The sequence below is a fragment of the Carassius auratus genome, unplaced genomic scaffold, assembly GCF_003368295.1.
Source record: "Carassius auratus strain Wakin unplaced genomic scaffold, ASM336829v1 scaf_tig00007131, whole genome shotgun sequence".
Lineage (NCBI taxonomy): Eukaryota > Metazoa > Chordata > Actinopteri > Cypriniformes > Cyprinidae > Carassius > Carassius auratus.
Genome location: NW_020523812.1, coordinates 27,596 through 49,197, shown reverse-complemented (window position 1 = coordinate 49,197; position 21,602 = coordinate 27,596). Strand labels below are relative to the sequence as shown.

The window sequence follows — 21,602 nt, the reverse complement described above, 5'->3', positions numbered from 1 at the left end:
CATTGGAAATAGTCGTCTTTGTCTGACAAAACTCAACCAATTGCCAGTATACAGCGATACCAACCAGCTAACGCACTGTCGTTTTAACATCAAGCCATTCTGACAGCGTTATCTTGTTATTTGATGTTTTTTTTTTGGGTCATTTCTAACAGTGGATTCTTAAAACGAAACAATTGCTCTGACTTCATTTGTGTTTATTATTTTTCTCTGACATCCGCAGGATAATGAACTAAACTGTTTCCCACGCATTACACATTAATGATTTGCTTCGGAATGACAGCGACGCGATAATTTCTTTGTCACGCCTGAAAGACAAGAAGCATCAGAACTGTTGTTATAACAGAGAAACAGCTGGCAACTAGATGTTTTTGTCTCTTGTCGTTTATATCAGCAAGTTTTGCCGTTATTTCTCCATGTTTAGCACTGACAGACTCACGGTTCCTGAATATGTCAGTAATCGGCTACACAAGCGGAGGACGAGCTCCGGCCCTAGGGCTGTGTCTCCGGGGATCAGCACCGACGTCCAGGCCGTGTTGGACAGCTCTCTTCCCGCGCTGCGCTCCGCCATCCAAACACTCAAGTCTTCAAAAGACACTGGAGATTTGGAGGAGACCCGTCTGGCCATTGCTGAGACTTTCCAGCTCGTCAAGGAGGCCTGGGTCCTGCCCACAGTGGGCCGACAGGTAGCGGAGGAGATCTGCAACAGGATCCGGCTGGATGGGGGTCTGGAGCTGCTGTTGCTGCTGCTGCAGACACCGCCTGAAGAAATCACATACGAGTCTGCCAAGCTCCTAGAGCAGATTTTGGTCTCAGAAAACAGGTAAGGAACATTTTTGATAAATTGTGTTGTTTGTAGGGCCTAAAAGTATTTGGAAGCAAGTCACATTTAAAATGAATGAATGGTGTTGTATTAGTCATAATATCAAACAAAGTGGCACAATAATTTTGCATACAGTTTATTTGGTTTAAAATGAATAAAAATGAGATATACTGTTCAAAAATAAGTTTTTTTCTTAAGAATATGTTTTTTCGTAAAAGAAATATAAAAGTAAAGGTGCTATAATCCATTAAGCATGTAATGTAATGAAAATAATCATACTCTCTGAATAATATACTTAAAATAACTGTTCTGAGATATCATATGTGAGTCTGGACCAGAAAACCCATCTTACGTAGCATGGTTATATTTGTAGCAATAGACAAAAATACATTGTATGAGTCAAATATATCGATTTTTTTTTATTTTTATCCCAAAAAATCATTATAAAGATAATGTTTCACGAAGATATTTATAAAATTTACTTCTTTGCATTCTAACTCAAAATCAGTGCTTAACAGTTAACTAATATTGTCATAGTCAGGGCTGAATTTTTAATTCCAGTCCTGTCCTGCATTTGTACAAAAAGTAATAAATAGATATATAGATAGATAGATAGATAGATACCAAAAACAGGACAAAAAGAAGTTCAAAGTGACTGAAAAGCTACATCAACATTGTTTTGTTTTCATCTGACAAGGTAATATATTCACCATAGTCATACCACAGGTGTATAAATTGTTCCTAAAGCCACTAAAAATCATATTGGGAGTAAGTGTCTTGTGTGATTTATTTGCAGGTGCCATTTGGTTTGATATTATGTAATAATATATTTAATATTAGTATATAGCATATTTGTTGGATAAAAGGCATATATGCATCCAAATTCTTTTAAATGCTTGTTTTTGTATTTTTCTGCAGGGACTATGTGGCACGTATGGGGCTTGGGGTCATCCTGAACCTGACCCGTGAGCAGGAGGATGCCCAGCTGGCAAGGAGCGTGTCGGGCATCCTTGAGCACATGTTTAAACACACAGAGGAGACATCTGCGCAGCTCATCACTAACGGAGCACTGGACAGCCTCCTGTACTGGTGCCGTGGAACAGACCCAACTGTACTTCGGCACTGCGCCGTTGCCCTGGCAAATTGTGCCATGTACGGTGGGCACCGCTGCCAGAAGCTGATGATCGAAAAACAGGCAGCAGAATGGCTGTTCCCACTGGCGTTCTCCAAAGAAGATGAGCTGATCCGGTTTCATGCATGCCTGGCCGTGGCTGTGCTGGCGGCTAATAGGGAGATAGAGAAAGAAGTGGTCAAGTCTGGTACTCTGGAGCTGGTGGAGCCATTCATTGCCTCGTTGGACCCTGAAGAGTTTGCACGCAACTTGTCGGACAGCGCAGACAGCATGCAGGGCCGTACGGCTGCAGACCTGCAGCACTTACTGCCCCTGCTGGATGGCACACGTCTGGAGGGGAAATGCATCGCTGCGTTCTATCTGTGTGTGGAGACTAGTATCAAGTCCCGTCAACGTAATACCAAGGTCAGGCAGACACTATATTCAGTTTTATATGCTTTCACACTGTGTTACTGATGAGTGAGATTCTCTTAGGCTGATGATACACAGGCCGACGTTTTAAGCAATTTTGCTGGGCAACGTTTTTGAGCATTGTTGCTTGGGCACTTTCTACTGAGAATGACTAATAAATTCTGGAGACTTTAGATCGATTTTATATATACATATAATTTTAATACTGCAGATTTACAGGTTTATGTACTTAGACACTTAGTATAAATAATATATATCATGGAATGGCTAAACATATATTTATATAATATTTGATATAAAGTAACTTACATATATATAATATGTTTATATAATTTATCTTATTCGAAGACAGAAGCATAAATAACAGCACTTTGTCTTTAAAAAATACTGCTGATTTGTATTTAATTTATCCAAAATATCAATAAAAACTTTTATTTAAAATATAAATATTTACTGTACTTATTAATATATTAATAACAGGCAAATATCAAGTTTTCAGAATTTATCATTTAGCTTACAATCTGCAAAGGAGTGGAAGTCAGGATTATGCATGAGGAGATCTTCATCTCTGGCGGAGATGAAGATAGGAATCATGTCTTTGTCACGTTTTTTTCTGATTCTGATTTAATACTGATTTTTTTCTGATTTGTGATTATGGGATAATATCAGACGTCTTCACCTTACAAATGGTTATCGAAAAGCAAAAATAGTATGAAATGCACATCATATATTGTGAGAAAGTGTGCTAGAGCAAAACAGATACTATTTTTTTAAATCATCACTCCAAAATGAGTTAAAAACAAGTATTTCATTCAGTCAGTATAATGCAGGGCGCTGTAATATTTAAAATATTCCTACATTAAATTGTACTTTTTTTCCCCTGGATCTTTCTACTCAGATATTTCAGGAGATTGGAGCTGTTCAGAGCCTGAAGAGAATTGTCATGTACTCCAGTAATGGAACCGTCTGCTCTCTGGCTAAGAGGGCCTTAACAATGATGAGCGAGGACGTCCCGAGGCGTATCCTTTCATCTGTACCCAACTGGAAGAGCGGAGAGGTACAGACCTGGCTGCAGCAGATTGGCTTCAGTACATTCATTGAACGGTTTCAGGTTTGTACACAGCTCCCATTTCCTGTGTATTTAGGCCCAATCCCAATTCTATTTTATACCCCTAGGGGAGAAAATATTCCCCTAAGGATTGGGACACCACTACCATGACGTCACACGCCATCATTCGTCGTCTAGCTCTTACAACACACACACATACTGGTGTGCTGGTGTGCATTAGAGCCTTTAATTATTGTTCTGAATTAATGAGGTGCTTACTGCACATATGACATGACACATATCGGAAATCGCGCAGCTCACACATCCAGGAGAAAATAAATTTGTCAACGCTGCCCCACAACTTTTATTAAATACAGTTTAAATACTGAATCGCTACATTACATCCATTACATCGCTGTTTTGTAAGTAAACTCAATCTAAAAAGATAATCGCACAGACGCGAATACATGCAACTTTCATTTCTCTCTCTCTCTCTCTCTCTCTCTCGAATAGGCAATATTTGAGAAAATGGTTTAGTGATTTCTTATTATTAGGGGGGTTAGCCCCCATCAATGTCTACGGCAGTTATCGCCCTGATCAGACATATGCTGTGGTACTATCATGCAGTCTGTAATGATATGACGTTAGCAAATATTAGCGTTTTTTTGCAAAGATTTCTTTGAGTAACATGACCACTAATATGAACTCACAAATGAATGTAACATAAAACAAATGAATCCTTTCGTTAAAATCTTTATTTATGCCAAAAAATATTTATGTGTCTTTTTTTGTTCGCTGTAGCAGCCATGTTTCCGAGATAATTCATACCCCTTCGTTTGAAGTGTGGTCCTGAAAAATCTTCCTTTGAAGGGCTATCTGGTCCTTCCCCTTTCCCCTCCAACCAAAAGAGAATCGAGAAAGGGGAAGGGCTAAGGGGTAGAATTGGGATTGGGCCTTAACCTCAGATAAAGCTGGAGGATATGATGATATCTTGAAGTTGTTTGTTGCTGTTTTGATCAGTACCATATCTTTCAGGAACTGCAGGTGGATGGAGATCTACTGCTCAATATCACAGAACAGGATCTGATCCAGGATCTGGGCATGACTTCTGGGCTCACTCGCAAGAGGCAAGTGCTATTTTAAATAAGTGAAGTAGAAGCATTTTTATTGTATTATCATAACCAATAGCAGTTCTCTGATAACTTCTGTACAGGTTTCTTCGAGATCTGCGTGTTCTGAAAACCTATGCAAACTACTCCACATGTGACCCCAATAACCTGGCAGACTGGCTAGCTGATATAGACCCACGATTCCGTCAGTACACCTATGGCTTGGTTCAGTCAGGAGTCGATCGGAACAATATAATCCACATTACAGAGCAACAGTTGCTGTCTGACTGCAATGTAGAGAATGGAATCCACCGTGCAAAGATCCTTTCTTCTGTCCGCCGCCCCGCTAAACCCTGCTTAACCGATTCCCAACCTGCGGGCCCTGATGTGTTCATCAGCTACCGTCGCACTACAGGTTCACAGCTTGCCAGGTCAGAGCTCAAATGAAACAGCTCTTAAGTCTCTTTACAGTAATGGCACCTATTTAGTTACCCAGGTTCTATTTGAATGAGAGTTAATGTATGCAAAATATATCTGTACATATTGATTACACATGCACATTTATCCTATTTTATTTTAACTTTTTACATTTAGGTTACATCTGCAATCATGTAACTCACTTAAAGTTCATATTTAAAATTGCTTTATAGTTTTAATAACACCGTTCAATGTAATATTTAATGTTCTCTTGCAGATCTCGAATGAAATATACTTGTTTCCTACTGTTGTTTGAAGAATGGATGTACTATTTTTCATTATGATATAGTGATCTCTAAGTTCAAATATAGAATTATTTGAAATCATTGTTTCTGGTATTTTGCTTTTCATTTATTTAGTTACACAAAGTAGTATAGAATTTGAATATTGGCCAGTTATTGGTTGAAATAAACCCTACGTCTCCTGTTCTTATCTTTCTCTGCAGCCTACTGAAGGTGCATCTACAATTGCGTGGTTTCAGCGTCTTCATCGACGTGGAGAAACTGGAAGCTGGCAGGTTTGAGGAGAAACTGATCACGAGTGTACAGCGAGCACGCAACTTCATTTTGGTGCTGTCAGCCAACGCGCTGGACAAATGCATGGGCGACGTGGCTATGAAAGACTGGGTTCATAAGGTTAGAAGCAGAAACCCTTCTTTGATCTAACTGTACTTATAAATAATGTAGTGCTGGGCAGCAACTAATTGCGATTTAATCGCATCCAAAATAAATATTTTTGTGTACATAATATGTGTGCTGTATATATATTAGGTATATATAAAAACACACACATGCATGTATATATTTAAGAAGAATATGTCATGTTTAAATATATATAATATCAATTTCAAGAATATAAATATATACATGTAAATATTTTTTAAATATTTACTGTATGTGTTTTTATATATACATAATAAATATATACAGTACACACATATAATATATAAACAAAAACCTTTATTTTGGATGCGATAAATCGTTGCCCTGCACTAATATAAAGCCATATTTACTCATAGTTCAGGCCACATGCTGAAACTGGACTGAAAATACACTCCTGAAAGCTTCAGTCATTATCCCAATTATAATCTCTATTTGAGGATCCTTAAATCTGTTCTCAAAAGATGCCAAAACGTCCTTCTGCCAACACCTTGAAATATGTAATTAGGTGTATTAATATTGTCAGTCAGCTGTAAGGTTAAACATTTTGATTTATATTATCCACAGGAGATTGTCACCGCCCTGAGTGGGAAGAAGAACATTGTTCCTGTCACTGATAACTTTGTGTGGCCTGATCCGGCCTCTCTGCCAGAGGACATGAGTAGCATTCTCAAATTTAATGGCATTAAGTGAGTCAACACTCTGCCTGACTAAACATGTTTAGTAATTCTATGATATACAGTACGCTTTCCACTGCTCAGTAACTCGTAGTTGTTAAAATTGGCCACCAGATCAATAAAAGCTTTTAATGTAGAGACGAATCTAAAATAATCGAATTGTACAAAGAATTAACGTAAATCTCTTCTCAATGTCACAGGTGGTCCCATGAGTATCAAGATGCCACTATTGAAAAGATTCTACGATTCCTCAAGGGATGCCCAAGCCAAGAGCAACCAGACGGAACCAAAACAGACAAAAAAGAGCCACAAAAGAAATAATACATACATCTGACCAATAAAACCCCCTTTATTATGCCTAATAAGTAGGTGTTTCCAATAATGACCACTGCGTAATCAGAACACACCTGCTTACCCCTCAGAGGCCAGTGTTTCCTTTGGTTGTATGCATGTAGCCGGTCTAGATAGATACATAAGTGTAACCTATCCAAAGATACAATGGAATTTACAAGGTGCACTCACATTAGCAAAGTTTTGGCAGTATTTTACAGGGGAATAACAGTCCATCTCATCAATGGTGTAGCAATATATGAAGTATCTTCAATTTCAAACCGAGTAGCTGTCTGTTGGTCGATGTGGTGAGTTTGTGTGACTAACCTGAACCCGGTGTGAAATCTCCATGGGGAATTTTTCTGCAAAATTCGCTAAAGTAAATGTCACCGCTCCTTAAATATTATTTACAGCTTTATGTCTGTTGACAGCATTTGTGGCTCTAAATGACACCGAACACTCCTTAAATTGTGCATTAGTAATCAAACTGTACTGACTGTGCTCCAAGAATTGTGTCATACATTTCTGTAACTCAGGCAGCTGAACCGATTTCTGCATTACGATTTGTATTTATGATATCAGCATAAATCTAAGCATAGTCAATCCATAGCCAGGTAGTACTAGATAATCTTGCGTTATAGTATTGTCAGTAGACTTTTGAAAGAAAGCCTTATGAAATGTTAAAACCTCAGTTTATTCTAGTTCAGTTAATTAATCCAAAAATAGTCAATAATTTGTTTTCTTACTACAGGTTTGTGCAGGCTGTTAAGCAAGTTCTGATATCATGTACAGTGCATCATTCAAAAGGCAAATGACACATTTTTCACCTCTAAGAATATTTCACAACAGTTCATAAAGCTCAATATTAATCATTATAGTCATTAATCATTTCACGCAGTATTAGAAACAAACCCTGAAACAACAGTTTCAGGACTCAAAAGACTAGTGTAGAGGCATTCTTAGAATTTCCGAGAATATTATGCAGCAACTTTAAGTCAATGATGCATTTTCAGTCACTGTGAAAATGCAGATGAACATTTACTAACAGCTTCTTAACACCTCAAGCTCCCTGTTGTTGCCTTATGGTGTTTATCCTAATGTCTTTCAGGTGAAATGCAGCCTTTAAAATATGTACAATTAAATAATGAAATGTTCTTTTTCCAGAAATAAACAGCAATAAGGCTTGTTTTGGAAAACATTCAAAAACGTTATTCTCTTACATTTTTTTTGCAGTGTATTTTCTTGTATTAAACTGCTGAGATGACTGGCTTTAACAAATTTAGACATACACAAAACACAAAGATCTTTTACACATTTTCACTTCCTGTTAGCATATTGGCAAACCACACAGCCATAATTCAAGAGTCTCACATCCACATTATTATCACCTGCTTCACGGATTTGAAATATCTAGAACACAACTGACAAGCTTGTTAGCAAAAGGAGGAACATCACTGTGATAGTAGCTGTGTGGGTTAAAGCTGTGATCGTGTGTCCTGAATTCGTAGTATGGCTTTTACTCAAATATTAATACCCACAGTTTTAAATGTTTCATTTTCATAAAACAGAATTACAAAAACAGCTTCCTAAACTCAGCCGACCCAAACTCACGCTATTGGTTAAGCTAGTGTCTGGCCGGTCAGAAACTGTTTTGATAGCACCACAGAGTCACAGTGTTAACACTTTTTGGCTATATCTATCTACCAGTGGCTTACTTTCACTGTAAATGGCTGATGTCCAAAACTGCTGATGCTGGAATCGGATGAGGTTCATAAAAAAAAAAAAGCCTGTTATGAATTAAGACTGAATTAATTTGATCAAAAATACAGTATATGTATTGTAAAATACTATTATAAAATAAGTGCTTTCTATTTTTAACTTTAAAAATAGAATGTCATTTATGTGATGGCAAGGCTGCCCTTACTCAATAAAATAATTTCTTTAAAAAAATTAAAATTAAAATTAAAAAAGACCTAAAATCATCAAATGTCAGTGTCAGGATATTCCAGAGCCTTCTCTGTTTTCTCTGCTCTCTTTCTTCTCCTGGCAACCCAAGCCCCTGCACAAATCAAATAGAAAAAATATTTAGATTAATATATAGCCCTGACATAAATAATTCTGCTTAAATCTAAATCCAATTTAAACTTTAACATATTTTTTAAATGGTTAATTTAGGCGGGGTGAATCTGGGTAAATTGTCCTGAATTAACTTTACAAACTAAAAGCATAATTAATGACCAACGAGGGTTTACCCGATAATGCCAGCTGGGATAAAGAGGATGACGGCCCCAAAGATAAAGGGGAATCCTTTCATGAAGTGTAGGGTGGCAGGGTAAAGAGAGTTAAAGACCCCATTAGATACTAGTGAACACAGACCTTCCACACACGCCACTGAAGCAAACAGAGCACCTAGGATGAAGTTATAGAAAAATAATAATTAATTAATAATAAATAAAACATTCTGTGTCATTCAACACTATTCTTTGTGATGCAAGGCTGTTCTAGTTCACCTTGTTCTGAAGGGTCCACCAGCTTGGACAGTTTAGATCTCAGAACTGGGGTAGAGGCCATAAAAAGGAAGCACAACCCATATCCTGACAAAAACAGATAGATAAGCAGTTTCTGTCATTTCTGCATGTTCATTTCTTTTATGCACATTTACATAATGCAGCCACTGGAGGACAGTGCACTCCATATATTTCGAAATGTCTTGAGACAACACCTTGACCTTTATCCTGTAATGTAGGACTATACAGTATATAAATAGAAGAACATTAACTTAATATCTTAAATGCATATTTAAGATTTTGTTAACCAGTAAATAATACATTATAAAACTAGTGCAATCAGTATATACTAGCATAATCAATTAATAAATATGAATAAAAAAATATTTTTTTACATTATATAAATTTTAATATTTTAAAATATAATATGCTTATATACAACCACAAATATACATATTGTATAGACATATTCAAAGGTTTTAGGTCATTATGTTTTTTAATTAAATACTTTTATGACAATAAAGACTTTTATACAGTTGCAAAAATAATCAATTTCAAATAAGCACTGTTCTTTTGAACTCTATATTTAATACAAATCCTGACAAAATGTATCCCAGTTTCTACAAAATTATTCAGCAGCACAAGTGTTTTCAACAATAACAGGAAATGTTTCGTGTTTCTTAAACACCAAATCAGCATTTTAAACTGATTTCTGAAGGATCATGTGACACTGAAGACAGAACTCTTCAGTGTCACATGAATGGCTGCTGAAATTTCAGCTGTCACGACAAGAATTAATGCATTTAAATGCATTAAAATACCCCAAAATTATTTAAATGTGCAATAATATTTTACAATATGAATGTTTTTACAGTATTTTTGATTAAATAAACTATACTTTGCTGTGCAAGTGCATAAGAGACTTATTTCAAAAACACCCATATAAACATATTATATATATATATATATATATATATATATATATATATATATATATATATATATATATATATATATATATATATATATATATATATATATAAATTAAGAGTTCAGATGCAAAAGCCTGTCTGAAATGTTCTTCTAAAATTATAATTTTTCTCAGGCTGTTTATGTTAAGTTAATTCATTTTAATTGCAATGAAAGGAACCTAGTCATTGCCATTAAAGTGAAATAACTGAAGCCTGACAACAATGCTCATTTAAGAAGAAAATTTGGCACTTAAGAGGCTTATATATATATATATATATATATATATATATATATATATATATATATATATATATATATATATATATATATATATATATATTAATAAGAGATCTTACCTGTAAACATCAGAGTTGTAGTGTTAGCAACCGAAAACACAATCAAGCCAACTATATTAGAGGTAAGGCCGACCAAAGCCACCCAGGAGTCCTCCAGACAGCACTGCATGGCCCTCAGCCCCATTAGGCTAGTGAGGTAGGCCAGATGCTTGGCCGCAGAGCCATAACCGATCAGCTCTGGACCCCAGCAGAGTGGCGCGCTCAACTCATACAGCACATAGAGGTCACTGCAGCCGAAATGTACAGACACCACCAAAAAGAAGCAGAGAGTGTACAACCAGAGTTTAGTTCTGCGCCCCTGCGGTGCCTCAGATGCATAGAGGCGGTAGACGGCCTGGTGGTGCCTGGTGGAGAGGAGCTTTGCCTCTGGGTCAGGGGTGACCGTTTCAGGCACAAAAAGGTATGCGTAAAGGGCCGTTGCAAGATTTGTGGCCAATACCAGCCAGAATGGGTTGATATACCTAGAGGGTAACAAACAACATTGTTTACATTTTTTTTTTTTTTATCTATGAAATGTTATGTATGAAACATTGATAAATACCCTTGTGCCCTTCGCCACTGTCCTCCGATGATGCTCGCAAACATACCAGCCAATCCCAGACAAGCCTCTAGTATCGCCACACGAAAGGTACGAGAACCCCTGGCACTTGTGTCAGCCACATATGCAAAGCAACCGGCCAAAATGGCATTGAAGTCCCCAGACAGGCCGCTGCAGATTCTCCCAATGAGGAACCAGAACACAGGCAGCTTCAGGTACATTACAATCAAATACACGGTCGCCTGAACAGCCAGGCCAAGGGAAGGGATGATCAGAACGAGACGCCGACCTGCATGGTCGCTCCAGGAGCCCAGCAGGGTCACCATGATCAACCCTACTACAAATCCACCCAGATTGATGTACAGGCTCCAGTGTGCAGTCAGAGTCTCCACTTCCTAGATGACGGAAACAAAAGACATATTAAATCATCTTTTATGACACTTTAGTGTTTGTTAGAGTTTACTTTTTGGAAACATTTACTGTAGTCTTTTTAGCAGGCTACTTGACGCAGCAGCCTCCTTTTGTGAGAGGGTTTTTGGCTAAATATTTTGGTAAAATGAGTCACAAATTTTTAATTCACTAGGAAAATTAACTGGTTCATGTATAATTTGTTTAAGAATCAGACTTAAATGGTGCTCCAATTTGTTTTAGTCCATTGTTGTGATTCACTAAAAAAGGACAGATTCATAAGTACCATTTGTTCAATAATGTACTAGACAGGTTGCACTATAAATTTGTGATTTACTGAATAAAAAACAAAAGTCTCACAACGTTAATTCCTTTGGGAATCAGACTTCATTGGTAGGGCATAGCCTACTATATGTTTTGATTCACTAAAAAGAACCGACTCACAAGTCAACCATTCGTTCGGGAATCGAACTAGCTACACTGGTAGCGCTGTATATTTTCATTCTTTGAACAGAGCGGCTCAGAAAAGTCACTCGGTCGGGAATCTAACAACACAGTAGAGCTACATTTTTAATTGACCGAAGAAAAAGCGGCTCATGATAATAATTTATTCAGGAATAGGACTACACTAGGTGGGATTCATTGCATGTTTTCGAATCCCTAATTTTTTTGTTGCTCAGAACAGAAGTGTGATTCGTTTCAGGAATCGAACTGGTAACGCGTAGCATACGATTGGTATACTGGAAAATAACTTTATAACAAAAGTGCTGAAGCGGCAGATTTCTGAAAAAAAAAAAAACCCCGCTCTGGGTTCAAGACCCAGATAAAGTGTCAAATATCTGTTACCTTCTGCAGAGGATCTTGGACTGTAGATGCATTACATCCCCCTCCCTTTGTTCCATTATATCCCACATCTTCACTGATACGATCCCACAGGTACTGCGTGTACAGAGGCATCTGGAGAGCTATGGAGAACGTGGACAGGAACATAACGGGCTCCACGGTCACAGAAAACGGACACGAACACGGCGGTGAACGTTTGTTTTGTGGCACCTTAAAACAAAAACAGACTTTGCTGGAGTCACTCGACTCCAGGTCCTCCGCAATAATAGCGACTGTGTCTGAATCATCCATGATTCAAAGCGTTTAGAGTCCCAATGTCTCAATCACACTGACCACGACAAAACAGTGTTGACATAACCAATCTGAACAAACAGTTATTGCAAACTGCTGACAGTGACTGTTACAGAACGGAAGCTGCTGTGTTTCCATGCAGTTTGCTGTGCTGCTGTCGCCCCCTTCTGATACTCGTTGGAAAAGACTCTTGGTAAATACAACAGCGTAATAATAGCCTACATCCATAGATTAAACAAAATCTTTTGCCATTTATTTTGTAAATCATTTTTATAGTATTTGTTGTTTATTATATTTCAAATAACAGTAAATACCTGAATTTTCTACAAGCATTTCGTATCAGATAAAGCACAAACCTATTGGGATTAGTGAACCAATTCTGTAATCAATGTGAAGCAGCAAATAGTAGAAATATTATTCATTTATTTAATTACATTCATGCCAGATCATGATTCAAGTAATAACAGGATTTTGAAAAGGAATGCACTTGGTTTAACCTATCAAATGGGATTTATTTTTTCTCCGCAGGCCGATATATCGATTTCACTTGCTCAAGATAAATTACTCTCTTTGTGAAATCCAATTTCAAACTAATCCACTACTTGATATGAATAAGTAATTTACTTTGTGTACAATAATGATTAAGATAACTTATTTATTTATTTATATGTGTATTTAACTGTATAGAATAAATAATTTGTTTTTGATTCTCTGAAATGTTTTATGGAATGGTAGTGGCTTTATTTTTTATCAACTGCTAACAGTTTGAAATTCTTGGGAAATTTGACTTTATACTAAAAATGAAAATAATTTATTTTCAACAATTTTGTAAGTTGAGAATATCAAAGATAAAGAGAGGTGAAATCTAGTAAATTGAACATTAGTGTACCTCAGTGACATTATACTTAGAAAGTGCTTTCAAAATAACCTGCGGTGTCGAGTCATTAAAATGTTAGCAATAAAATTTATGTCACACTGTCCTCACATGGGAGTGCCATGAGAAAAACGTTTTTTTTTTTCCCTTTTCCTTTTTTTTTTTGTGTGGGACCTTCAGCTCCTCTGATAATATCTATGAGATCATGTTGCAGCGACAGAGAGAAAGACAGAGAGATGACTATACCTCTTTTAAGTGCACTTTGTCATTTGATGAGACCAAGGTAATGACAGCTCCTCATTAAAGATAGATTACACTGACAGATACAAACACTTGACCTTTATGAATGGTTTTCCAATAACATTCTTCATGTTCTCAAGGAACATGACATGATTCTGTGTTGTCATGAGTATTTCAGACAAGATATTTTATTGTTATATTACACAGTTTATCAATCAGTAACACACACACACGCTTGTTTTTGTGAAAAGTGGGGACATCCCATAGGTGTAATGGTTTTTATACTGTACAAACTGTATATTCTATCCCCTTACACCAACCCCTACGCCTAACCCTAACCCTCACAGGAAACTTTGAGCATTTTTACTTTATCAAAAAAAAACTGAAAAATGGGGACATGGGTTAGTGTCATACGCATGTCATTATACAGAGTTGTGTCCTGATATGTCACAAAAACAAGAGCATACACACACACACACACACACACACATTGGTGTAGAATTTACCTCAATTAAAAATTTCTAGTAAATTTACCTGCCTTACATGCTGTACCAGGTTCATCTTTCAACATTTGGGTAAATTAATCAAATCTTTGAAAATTTGATAATCATGTTCCTAAACCACCATTAACGTAGAGATGAAGATATTCTTTTTTTGAATGTCCCTTTGACTGAATAACTTGAATAACCTTTACTAAAAGCCCTTGATCTCATAATAAAATAAACACAATTTGAATAGCTCAGTGTTTATTTACCATTAATTCATGTCTTTGTCTCAAACTGTGGAATCAATAGTTTGTCTCTCCCTCATTTATTCCTTTGCTCCACCCATGCTGTCAGTTTGTCACACAGTGGGAAAAGAGCACTGCAGGTTTGCCAGAGGCCTTTTCATTTTAGCTGCTGTCTTTCATCCTTTTACCTTTATAAATGTAAGCATTGTTATAACAAAAGATTTGTGGTGTTTGACTTGAATTTTGAATTTTTGAGTAATTTCCTCTTCATGTGCAAGATGTAGTTTGTTAAGTATGTTTTCAATCACTTTAAATTTGAAGCCCTGTGTGTTTTACTTCTAATATATTGTTAAACTGTTACTGTTTATGGTATAGCCTCCGGTCTAAAGTGTTTGTTTGTGTCAATGTCACTCATTTTTGCACCCGTTGACAGGAAACATCATTGAATTTTTAACCTAAGGTGACTTTGGTCATTCCTGTTATACACCTTCTCACACTATTTCTCACCTCAGTTTGGTGACTTACGTGTGGAACATATGTGATATGGGAAGGTAAGGAAGGGTTCTATACCTGCAGTCCCTGCGGCTTTCTGTTGGGATGAGCCTGAACGTGTGATATGCTGCCAGCACTGATGGTACAACTGCCCTCACCATCACAAACCCCAAGGGCCCGATTGATGAGTGAGAACTACATTAGGAATCAAACGTGTCTTCACATCTCTGTTCATAAAGAAATATATATGGTATATAGCACCTTGACAGGCTGTAATTTCAGCAGAGTTTATTAAGCTGAGTATTATGTCTAATATGATGGAGCTCAGTTTGATGTCATACAGACGTTTCTTTGTAATGGCCGCCAGCCAACTCAGAACGGTGCAGATCTTCTAAATGGCCTACGGCTTACTAGAAATCTTGGAGTTATTGTCAAAGAGATCAATAAAAAACAAACAAATTAAAAACCAATTAAAAAAGCAAATAAAAATAAAATAAAAACTAAAGCAAAAACTATAAACATGGCATACACAGGTTAATATAAATATTGCAGGTATTGTCAAAGAGATCAATAAAAAAACAGTTTTGTTTAGCTGTTGGATTTTTTGTTGGATTTTTTTGCTTTTGTTTCATTGTTTTGCTTAACTAAAATCAATCAAAACTGCAGCAAAACAATCTATCAAAACAAGGTAAAACATAATCCACATAAAAAATAATCATTTGAGAGAGATAAAGATAGATAGATAGATAGATAGATAGATAGATAGATAGATAGATAGATAGATAGATAGATGGATGGATGGATGGATGGATGGATGGATGGATGGATGGATGGATGGATGGATGGATGGATGGATGGATGGATGGATGGATGGATAGATGGATGGATGGATGGATGGATGGGTAGACTAACAGTAAAACTGAGCAAACATGGACACTCTTGCTGGTCATGCATCCTTTTCCAGCTTCAGTGACCTCTACTGATGTCTGATGTGGACCAAGTGGAGAGGACAGAAGGCAAATCCTTTCATGCAATGATATTTAAATTAGAATTTGAGTGGATGAGTGTAGTGCAAGGATGAGATTCGATAAGCTGTGCACGGTGGAGGTGGACTATAAGCACTGTTAACCCCTGGATCCACTAGTAAATAATCTGTGATAAGCACTCAGGTAACTCGAAACCATGAATTCTGAAGCTTTTATTTTATTTATTTATTTTAAAGATTTTAATTTTGGGGATGGGGGGGGGGGGTATTTTTGCCTTTATATACTTATATATTTAAGTAATAACTCTGTTACCATTCTGATTCTAGGAAATTAATGAACTTCACAGCATAGCTATTTTGACGATAAAGAGAAAATGTATAGTATAGTTGGAATCACTTTCAGAATGATTTTTCCCGTCTGATAAACAATAAAAACATTGACAGCCAATCAGAATTAAACTAACAGGAAAAACAGAGATGCTTATAATAAACAGAAAGCTAGCCATCAGCTATTGGTGTTAAAGCTAATCTAGTTATCATTTTCATTCTTGGTGTAAACATAAATCTTTTTTTCAGTTCCTGTTCTTTGAGTTAGCAAAATGTATTTTCACAAGAATTATATTGACTGCAGCACTTTTAAGAGAAAAACCTGACCTCATCTGCATGTCTCAGGCAAAATTGCAGCTCAGGTATGCTCATAAATACATACAAAAGTTTATGGCCATCAAGTTAAGCCAAATGTGAACACCCAGCTTCATAAATCCAGGTGCTGCAAGATTCTTTTTTTTTTTTTGAGCTCATTAAACATCTTGCTGTCACCCTTAACAAAACTGCAGAATATTTCAGTCATGAGAGATAAAATGAAAGCTAATATTTATGAGAGCTAATAGTTAAGCACGTTTGATATTTCATATATTCCATCTGTTCATTTTTCGGAGAAACACAGCAGCAGAGAACCAGTATTCAGGAATGTAATCTTCCAGATTTACTGTCATACAGTCATTTAAGATAAACATTTTCTTGATCTACATAAATACTTTCTGATTTCCAGCATACTACTGGAGGAATTATTTTAAAAAGGTATTATTTTTGTTTGTTGACTTTGCATGAGTTGAGATGCCAAACCAGGGAGCAGGAAAAGACTAGCAGAAATGTCTCTGTCAAGTATGCTTTGTCGTGCCATATCCTGGTGCCAAACTATTCACCATGATCAGTTACACAGCACAGGGCTTAAGGCATGTTTTTTCAAGGATTTATTTGCAGAGCATACAGAATCAAGACTAATCAAAGAAGGATAACTTGAAATATAATATAGAAATGTAATGTATTGTTTTGAATAACTGCTGAAACATGTCTTGGATTTATTGCAACATGTTAAAGGAATTCAACATTTCTGCTATTTCTGTTGGCCATCTATTCAGTTCAGATCAATTCAATTCAATTCACATCTATCTTATATCTATCTATCTATCTATCTATCTATCTATCTATCTATCTATCTATCTATCTATCTATCTATCTATCTATCTATCTATCTATCTATCTATCTATCTATCTATCTATCTATCTATCTATCTATCTATCTATCCATCCATCCATCCATCCATCCATCCATCCATCCATCCATTCCTGTATATAATATAATATAATATAATATAATATAATATAATATAATATAATATAATATAATATAATATAATATAATATAATATAATATAATATAATATAATATAATATAATATAGCACATGTGAATGTATTTGTATAAAGGTATTGTTTATTTTATTTTTCAAATATTTTTACTGGGACAATTTATAATATAATATTATGTAATATAAATGTGCCAGATTCAGCCAAAAATATTTTGTTAATAGTATTGATATAAAAAAACAAAACCACCCATTTACACTTAAAAAAAAAAACATTTCTCAATTAGTTATTATAATAATTAAAATAAATGGTAAGTGCCATTGAATTAAGCATGAAGTTTTGAAGAAGAAAGACTGAAATAGTATTTTTTGTAAAACAATCTAAAACAGATCATATCTCAGAAATAAATAAACACTTAATTTAAAATGTTAAAGTAAAACCACATTAGGAAAAACTAATAATGACAATTTCTACATTCTGTCATTCTGTCTAATTCCTTCTAGTTTTGATTGCCTTACATGAACAAACCCCGAGCAGCAGCGATGCATAAGCCCTTTAGTAAGTGATTCCTTTTGACTATCAATATTTTTGCTTCTCTCCATCCCAACCCTCTCCCATTCACATTAAAATATGATTTTAATACAGCAGCTGAGGTTCTGCCTCCCAGGTTCACAAGGAGGGTAGGAAAAGAACTCACCTGTACAGACATTTATTTTTCCCTCCCTCCCTCTTGCTCTTTCTCTCTCGCTCTCTCTATAGATATCCCTCTCAGTTGTTTTTCTTGTCAGCAGTCAGTCATTATAAAAGCAGTGACAACTCAGAGAGGGAATTTTGAGGAGATCCGCAGCTGGTTTGCAGGTATCTGTGTGGACTCGGACTGTCTTAGATTCACAACCTGGGCCTGGAAGCACCACACACACAACGGTAAGTGAACAATTTTGCTCTTAGTATGCACTACAGTCATCATTTTTCTCCATTCAGTCCATAATAGGATCAACACTGTGGTACAAATAACATTCTAGAAGAGATCAATCTAAGCTAAGAAGTCCAAAGGAAAGGGGTATGCAGTGTAAACATCTGTGGGATTTACTTTTCACTTACACAGATACTATTGTAACATATCCCGTTTGGCACCAATAAATAAGGCATCAAGAAATGTCCCTCGGGGTTCTTGTTAGGCTTGTCTCCACCTGGATGAAATCTCCGCTGAAGTTCATCTAGAAAACAGAAGAGAGGTATACAGGGGAGAGAGAGAGAGAGAGAGGGCAAGGCAAGGCAGGTGCAGTCAGATTCTATCGGGTCGTCTTCCTATGGCTGCTGAAGTTCGGCAGAGTGCCCATTTTCTCCAGGACATGATTATGGATGTGTCTGATATAACATTTAAAATATGTTCTCATTAGCTCTGAGAGAGGCTCCCAGCTGCCAGTGACCCAAGTGTGTGTAGCTGCGCGCACACGTGTGTGCACATGTGTATGTGTGTATGGGAAAACCTGTTGCAGCAGGTCTATCCCCTGTGGGTTTGTGGCTCCCACAGGTTGGCTAGGGGCCAAATGGACTGAGCCTTTTACAATTTCCCAGTTAGAAGCTCAGAGCTGAGATTTATTTTATAAGGTATTTGTTATAAGATTAATGCAATTCATTATTTGATGAGTAATGTTACAAAAATGTGATCACAGATATGGCAACTGAGATCTAAAAACCTTGTCATATTGTTAGAGTGTTAACTGATCATTTCTTATTACTGATGCCATCAAAATAATAGAGCTGTCAAACATCGCCATCACATCCAAAATAAAAGTTTGAGTTTACATACTATATGTGTGTGTACTGTGTATATTTATTATGTATATATAAATACATGCATGCATATATATATATAAAAAAATATATATATATATATATATGACTTTGGACCACAAAACCAGTCTTAAGTCGCTGGGGTATATTTATAGCAATAGCCAAATACATTGTATGAGTCAAAATTATTGATTTTATTTTACGCCAAAAATCAATAGGATATTAAATAAAGATCATGTTTCATGAAGTTATTTTGCAAATTTCCTACTGTAAATACATTAAAACGTAATTTTTAAATTTAGTATTATGCATTGCTAAGAACTTCAGTTGGACAAATTTAAAGGCGATTTTCTTAATATTTAGATTTTTTTTTTGCACGCTCAGATTCTAGATTTTCAAATAGTTGTATCTCAGCCAAATATTGTTCTATCCTAACAAATAACCATACAATAACCATACAATAATTGAAAGCTTATTTATTCAGCTTTCAGATGATGTGTAAATCTTAATTTCGAAAAAATTTACCCTTATGACTTATGTTTTGTGGTCCATGGTCACATAGTGTGTGTTAAATATATACATGCATGTGCTATTTGTATATACATAATAAATATACACAGTACAGCCACACATATTATGTAAACATATCTTCTACACATTTTCATATCTGTCTTATTTATTTGATTATGCTGGAAGGCTACTGACATTTCTATCAGGTGCAGGGTTTGGTTGTTTCTACAGTATTTGCTCCCTGAGCTGTAAGATGAGCACATTACTAACAACATCTCTTAATTTAATTTTACCAATAAACACTAGCATTTAGCAGCTGCTTGTCACCATTTACTTTCACTGTATGTAAAACAGCAGCATCAACACTCCGCTGAATTTTCTCCGGAAAAAATATATATACAGGATTGGAGCGACATGAGGGTGAGTAAATGATGACAGATTATTCATTTTTGGATGAACTGTCCCTTAAGTGAAGATTCTGCAATTTGACTACATATGGGGAAGTAGGAAGTACTACATCTAAGGTTTAAAAAAAAAAACCCTTGTATTTCCAGTGAAGTGGAGTGAAAGTGCTGTTGTAGACATACGGGAAGAAATCCTAGCAATTACTTGATGGATGACGGTGTAAAGGAAGATGCACAGTCCATTTGAAATGCCACTCAAATGTGATGAAAGCAGTTTTAGTGCAGGGGTGGGGCTGTATGGACATGCAACGGACCAGATCAAAGTGAGATAAATGTGATCATATTGAGAGAGGAAGCAGTGTTAAAATGAAATCCTTTTAGAATATAACTGTTTCAGCACTTTTATTCTTACTCACTCCAGATGATCTTCACACACACACACACACGCGCGCGCGCACACACACACACTTATATTAGATGATTATATAGCATGGCTTACTGACCTCATTCAGCTTTCTGACCTTTGCTTGATGCTGATGGAAAAATATAATAAAAATATAAATATAATAATCTAAAAAAACACTTCTCAGTGTGCCAAATCAAATACATTTCAATAAAAAATTCATTCAAGCACAACCCGATCAATTGATATTAAATAAGAACCCACTTTTAATTTTGTAGCATGTTTTGAGTTGTACTTGAGTTGGGCCAAAAGTAGTAGTAAAGCTCTTTATGAGTTCAGGTTCCATAAAGGAATAACTGAATTTATCCTTCTTTAATAAATCAAGAAAAATTTTACTTAATCCCAGTGGACATATTAACATGAGCTAAATCTTATTTGGTTTCATTTGAAGTTAGACTTGATTAAACTGACCTCAAAGCAGTGATTAACTGAACTTAAATCTAATCATGCAGTAACTTCCTATTGGCTGAACACCTACATTAGACTAAATATGATAAACTATATCAGTTGTAGCTTTTAGAAACCACAATATTACTGTTTTACCCAGATATATGTCATTTGCACACTCCATTAAGAATTTACATTTATGCATTAGCATTTTATTTATTTTTATCCTTTATTCAGAATATATTGTATAATTTTGTAATATATTTGTAATTTATTATATATAAGGTAAAGGGAAGGAAAATATACCTACATAAAGTACATTTTATTGCACAGGTTTCTTTTTTTTTTTTTTTTTTACTTGTATATTATCTTAGGATTCTGCTAAGAAAGAAAATAGTCCACATACAAAACCATCAGTCCAGTGATAAAACAAGCATCCCAACAATATGACAATGATACAAATTATCTGCTTGAGCCAAGACGGTGATGGCCG

The 21,602-nt window shown here is 35.8% G+C and overlaps 2 protein-coding genes across 4 annotated transcripts; one reads left to right on the top strand and one right to left on the bottom strand.

The window, feature by feature from the left end:
• The first annotated feature begins 322 nt into the window (after positions 1 to 322).
• On the top strand, positions 323 to 7,386 carry LOC113071335 (sterile alpha and TIR motif-containing protein 1-like). Its single transcript, XM_026244698.1, has 8 exons — positions 323 to 820; positions 1,739 to 2,357; positions 3,262 to 3,474; positions 4,447 to 4,538; positions 4,625 to 4,951; positions 5,443 to 5,632; positions 6,224 to 6,345; positions 6,534 to 7,386. Exons 1-8 carry the CDS (start codon positions 363 to 365, stop codon positions 6,652 to 6,654), a joined length of 2,142 nt encoding a protein of 713 aa, XP_026100483.1. The 5' UTR covers positions 323 to 362; the 3' UTR covers positions 6,655 to 7,386.
• A 463-nt stretch (positions 7,387 to 7,849) lies between these two features.
• LOC113071336 (proton-coupled folate transporter) lies at positions 7,850 to 12,737 on the bottom strand. 3 transcript variants are annotated; one of them, XM_026244700.1, is made up of 7 exons: positions 12,291 to 12,737; positions 11,040 to 11,431; positions 10,499 to 10,959; positions 9,174 to 9,257; positions 8,916 to 9,072; positions 8,637 to 8,722; positions 7,850 to 8,450 (listed from the first exon to the last, which is right to left on the bottom strand). In XM_026244700.1, exons 1-6 carry the CDS (start codon positions 12,576 to 12,578, stop codon positions 8,659 to 8,661), a joined length of 1,446 nt encoding a protein of 481 aa, XP_026100485.1. In that variant the 5' UTR covers positions 12,579 to 12,737; the 3' UTR covers positions 7,850 to 8,450; positions 8,637 to 8,658. The 3 variants fall into 3 exon arrangements, with proteins under 3 accessions (XP_026100485.1, XP_026100486.1, XP_026100484.1); XM_026244701.1 differs by having other exon boundaries at positions 7,850 to 8,415; XM_026244699.1 differs by having other exon boundaries at positions 7,850 to 8,722.
• Between the last annotated feature and the right edge of the window lie 8,865 nt (positions 12,738 to 21,602).

What these genes read in the sequence shown, in the direction of transcription:
- LOC113071335 (XM_026244698.1), top strand. Translation starts at nt 363, where the DNA reads ATGTTTTTGTCTCTTGTCGTTTATATCAGCAAGTTTTGCCGTTATTTC. An exon ending in ACAGGTTCACAGCTTGCCAG is followed by an intron (nt 4,952 to 5,442) that starts GTCAGAGCTCAA and finishes CTTTCTCTGCAG; the next exon opens with CCTACTGAAGGTGCATCTAC. An exon ending in CTCAAATTTAATGGCATTAA is followed by an intron (nt 6,346 to 6,533) that starts GTGAGTCAACAC and finishes TCAATGTCACAG; the next exon opens with GTGGTCCCATGAGTATCAAG.
- LOC113071336 (XM_026244699.1), bottom strand. Translation starts at nt 12,578, where the DNA reads ATGGATGATTCAGACACAGTCGCTATTATTGCGGAGGACCTGGAGTCG. An exon ending in CAGTGGCGAAGGGCACAAGG is followed by an intron (nt 10,960 to 11,039) that starts GTATTTATCAAT and finishes GTTACCCTCTAG; the next exon opens with GTATATCAACCCATTCTGGC. An exon ending in TACAACTCTGATGTTTACAG is followed by an intron (nt 9,258 to 10,498) that starts GTAAGATCTCTT and finishes TGTTTTTGTCAG; the next exon opens with GATATGGGTTGTGCTTCCTT.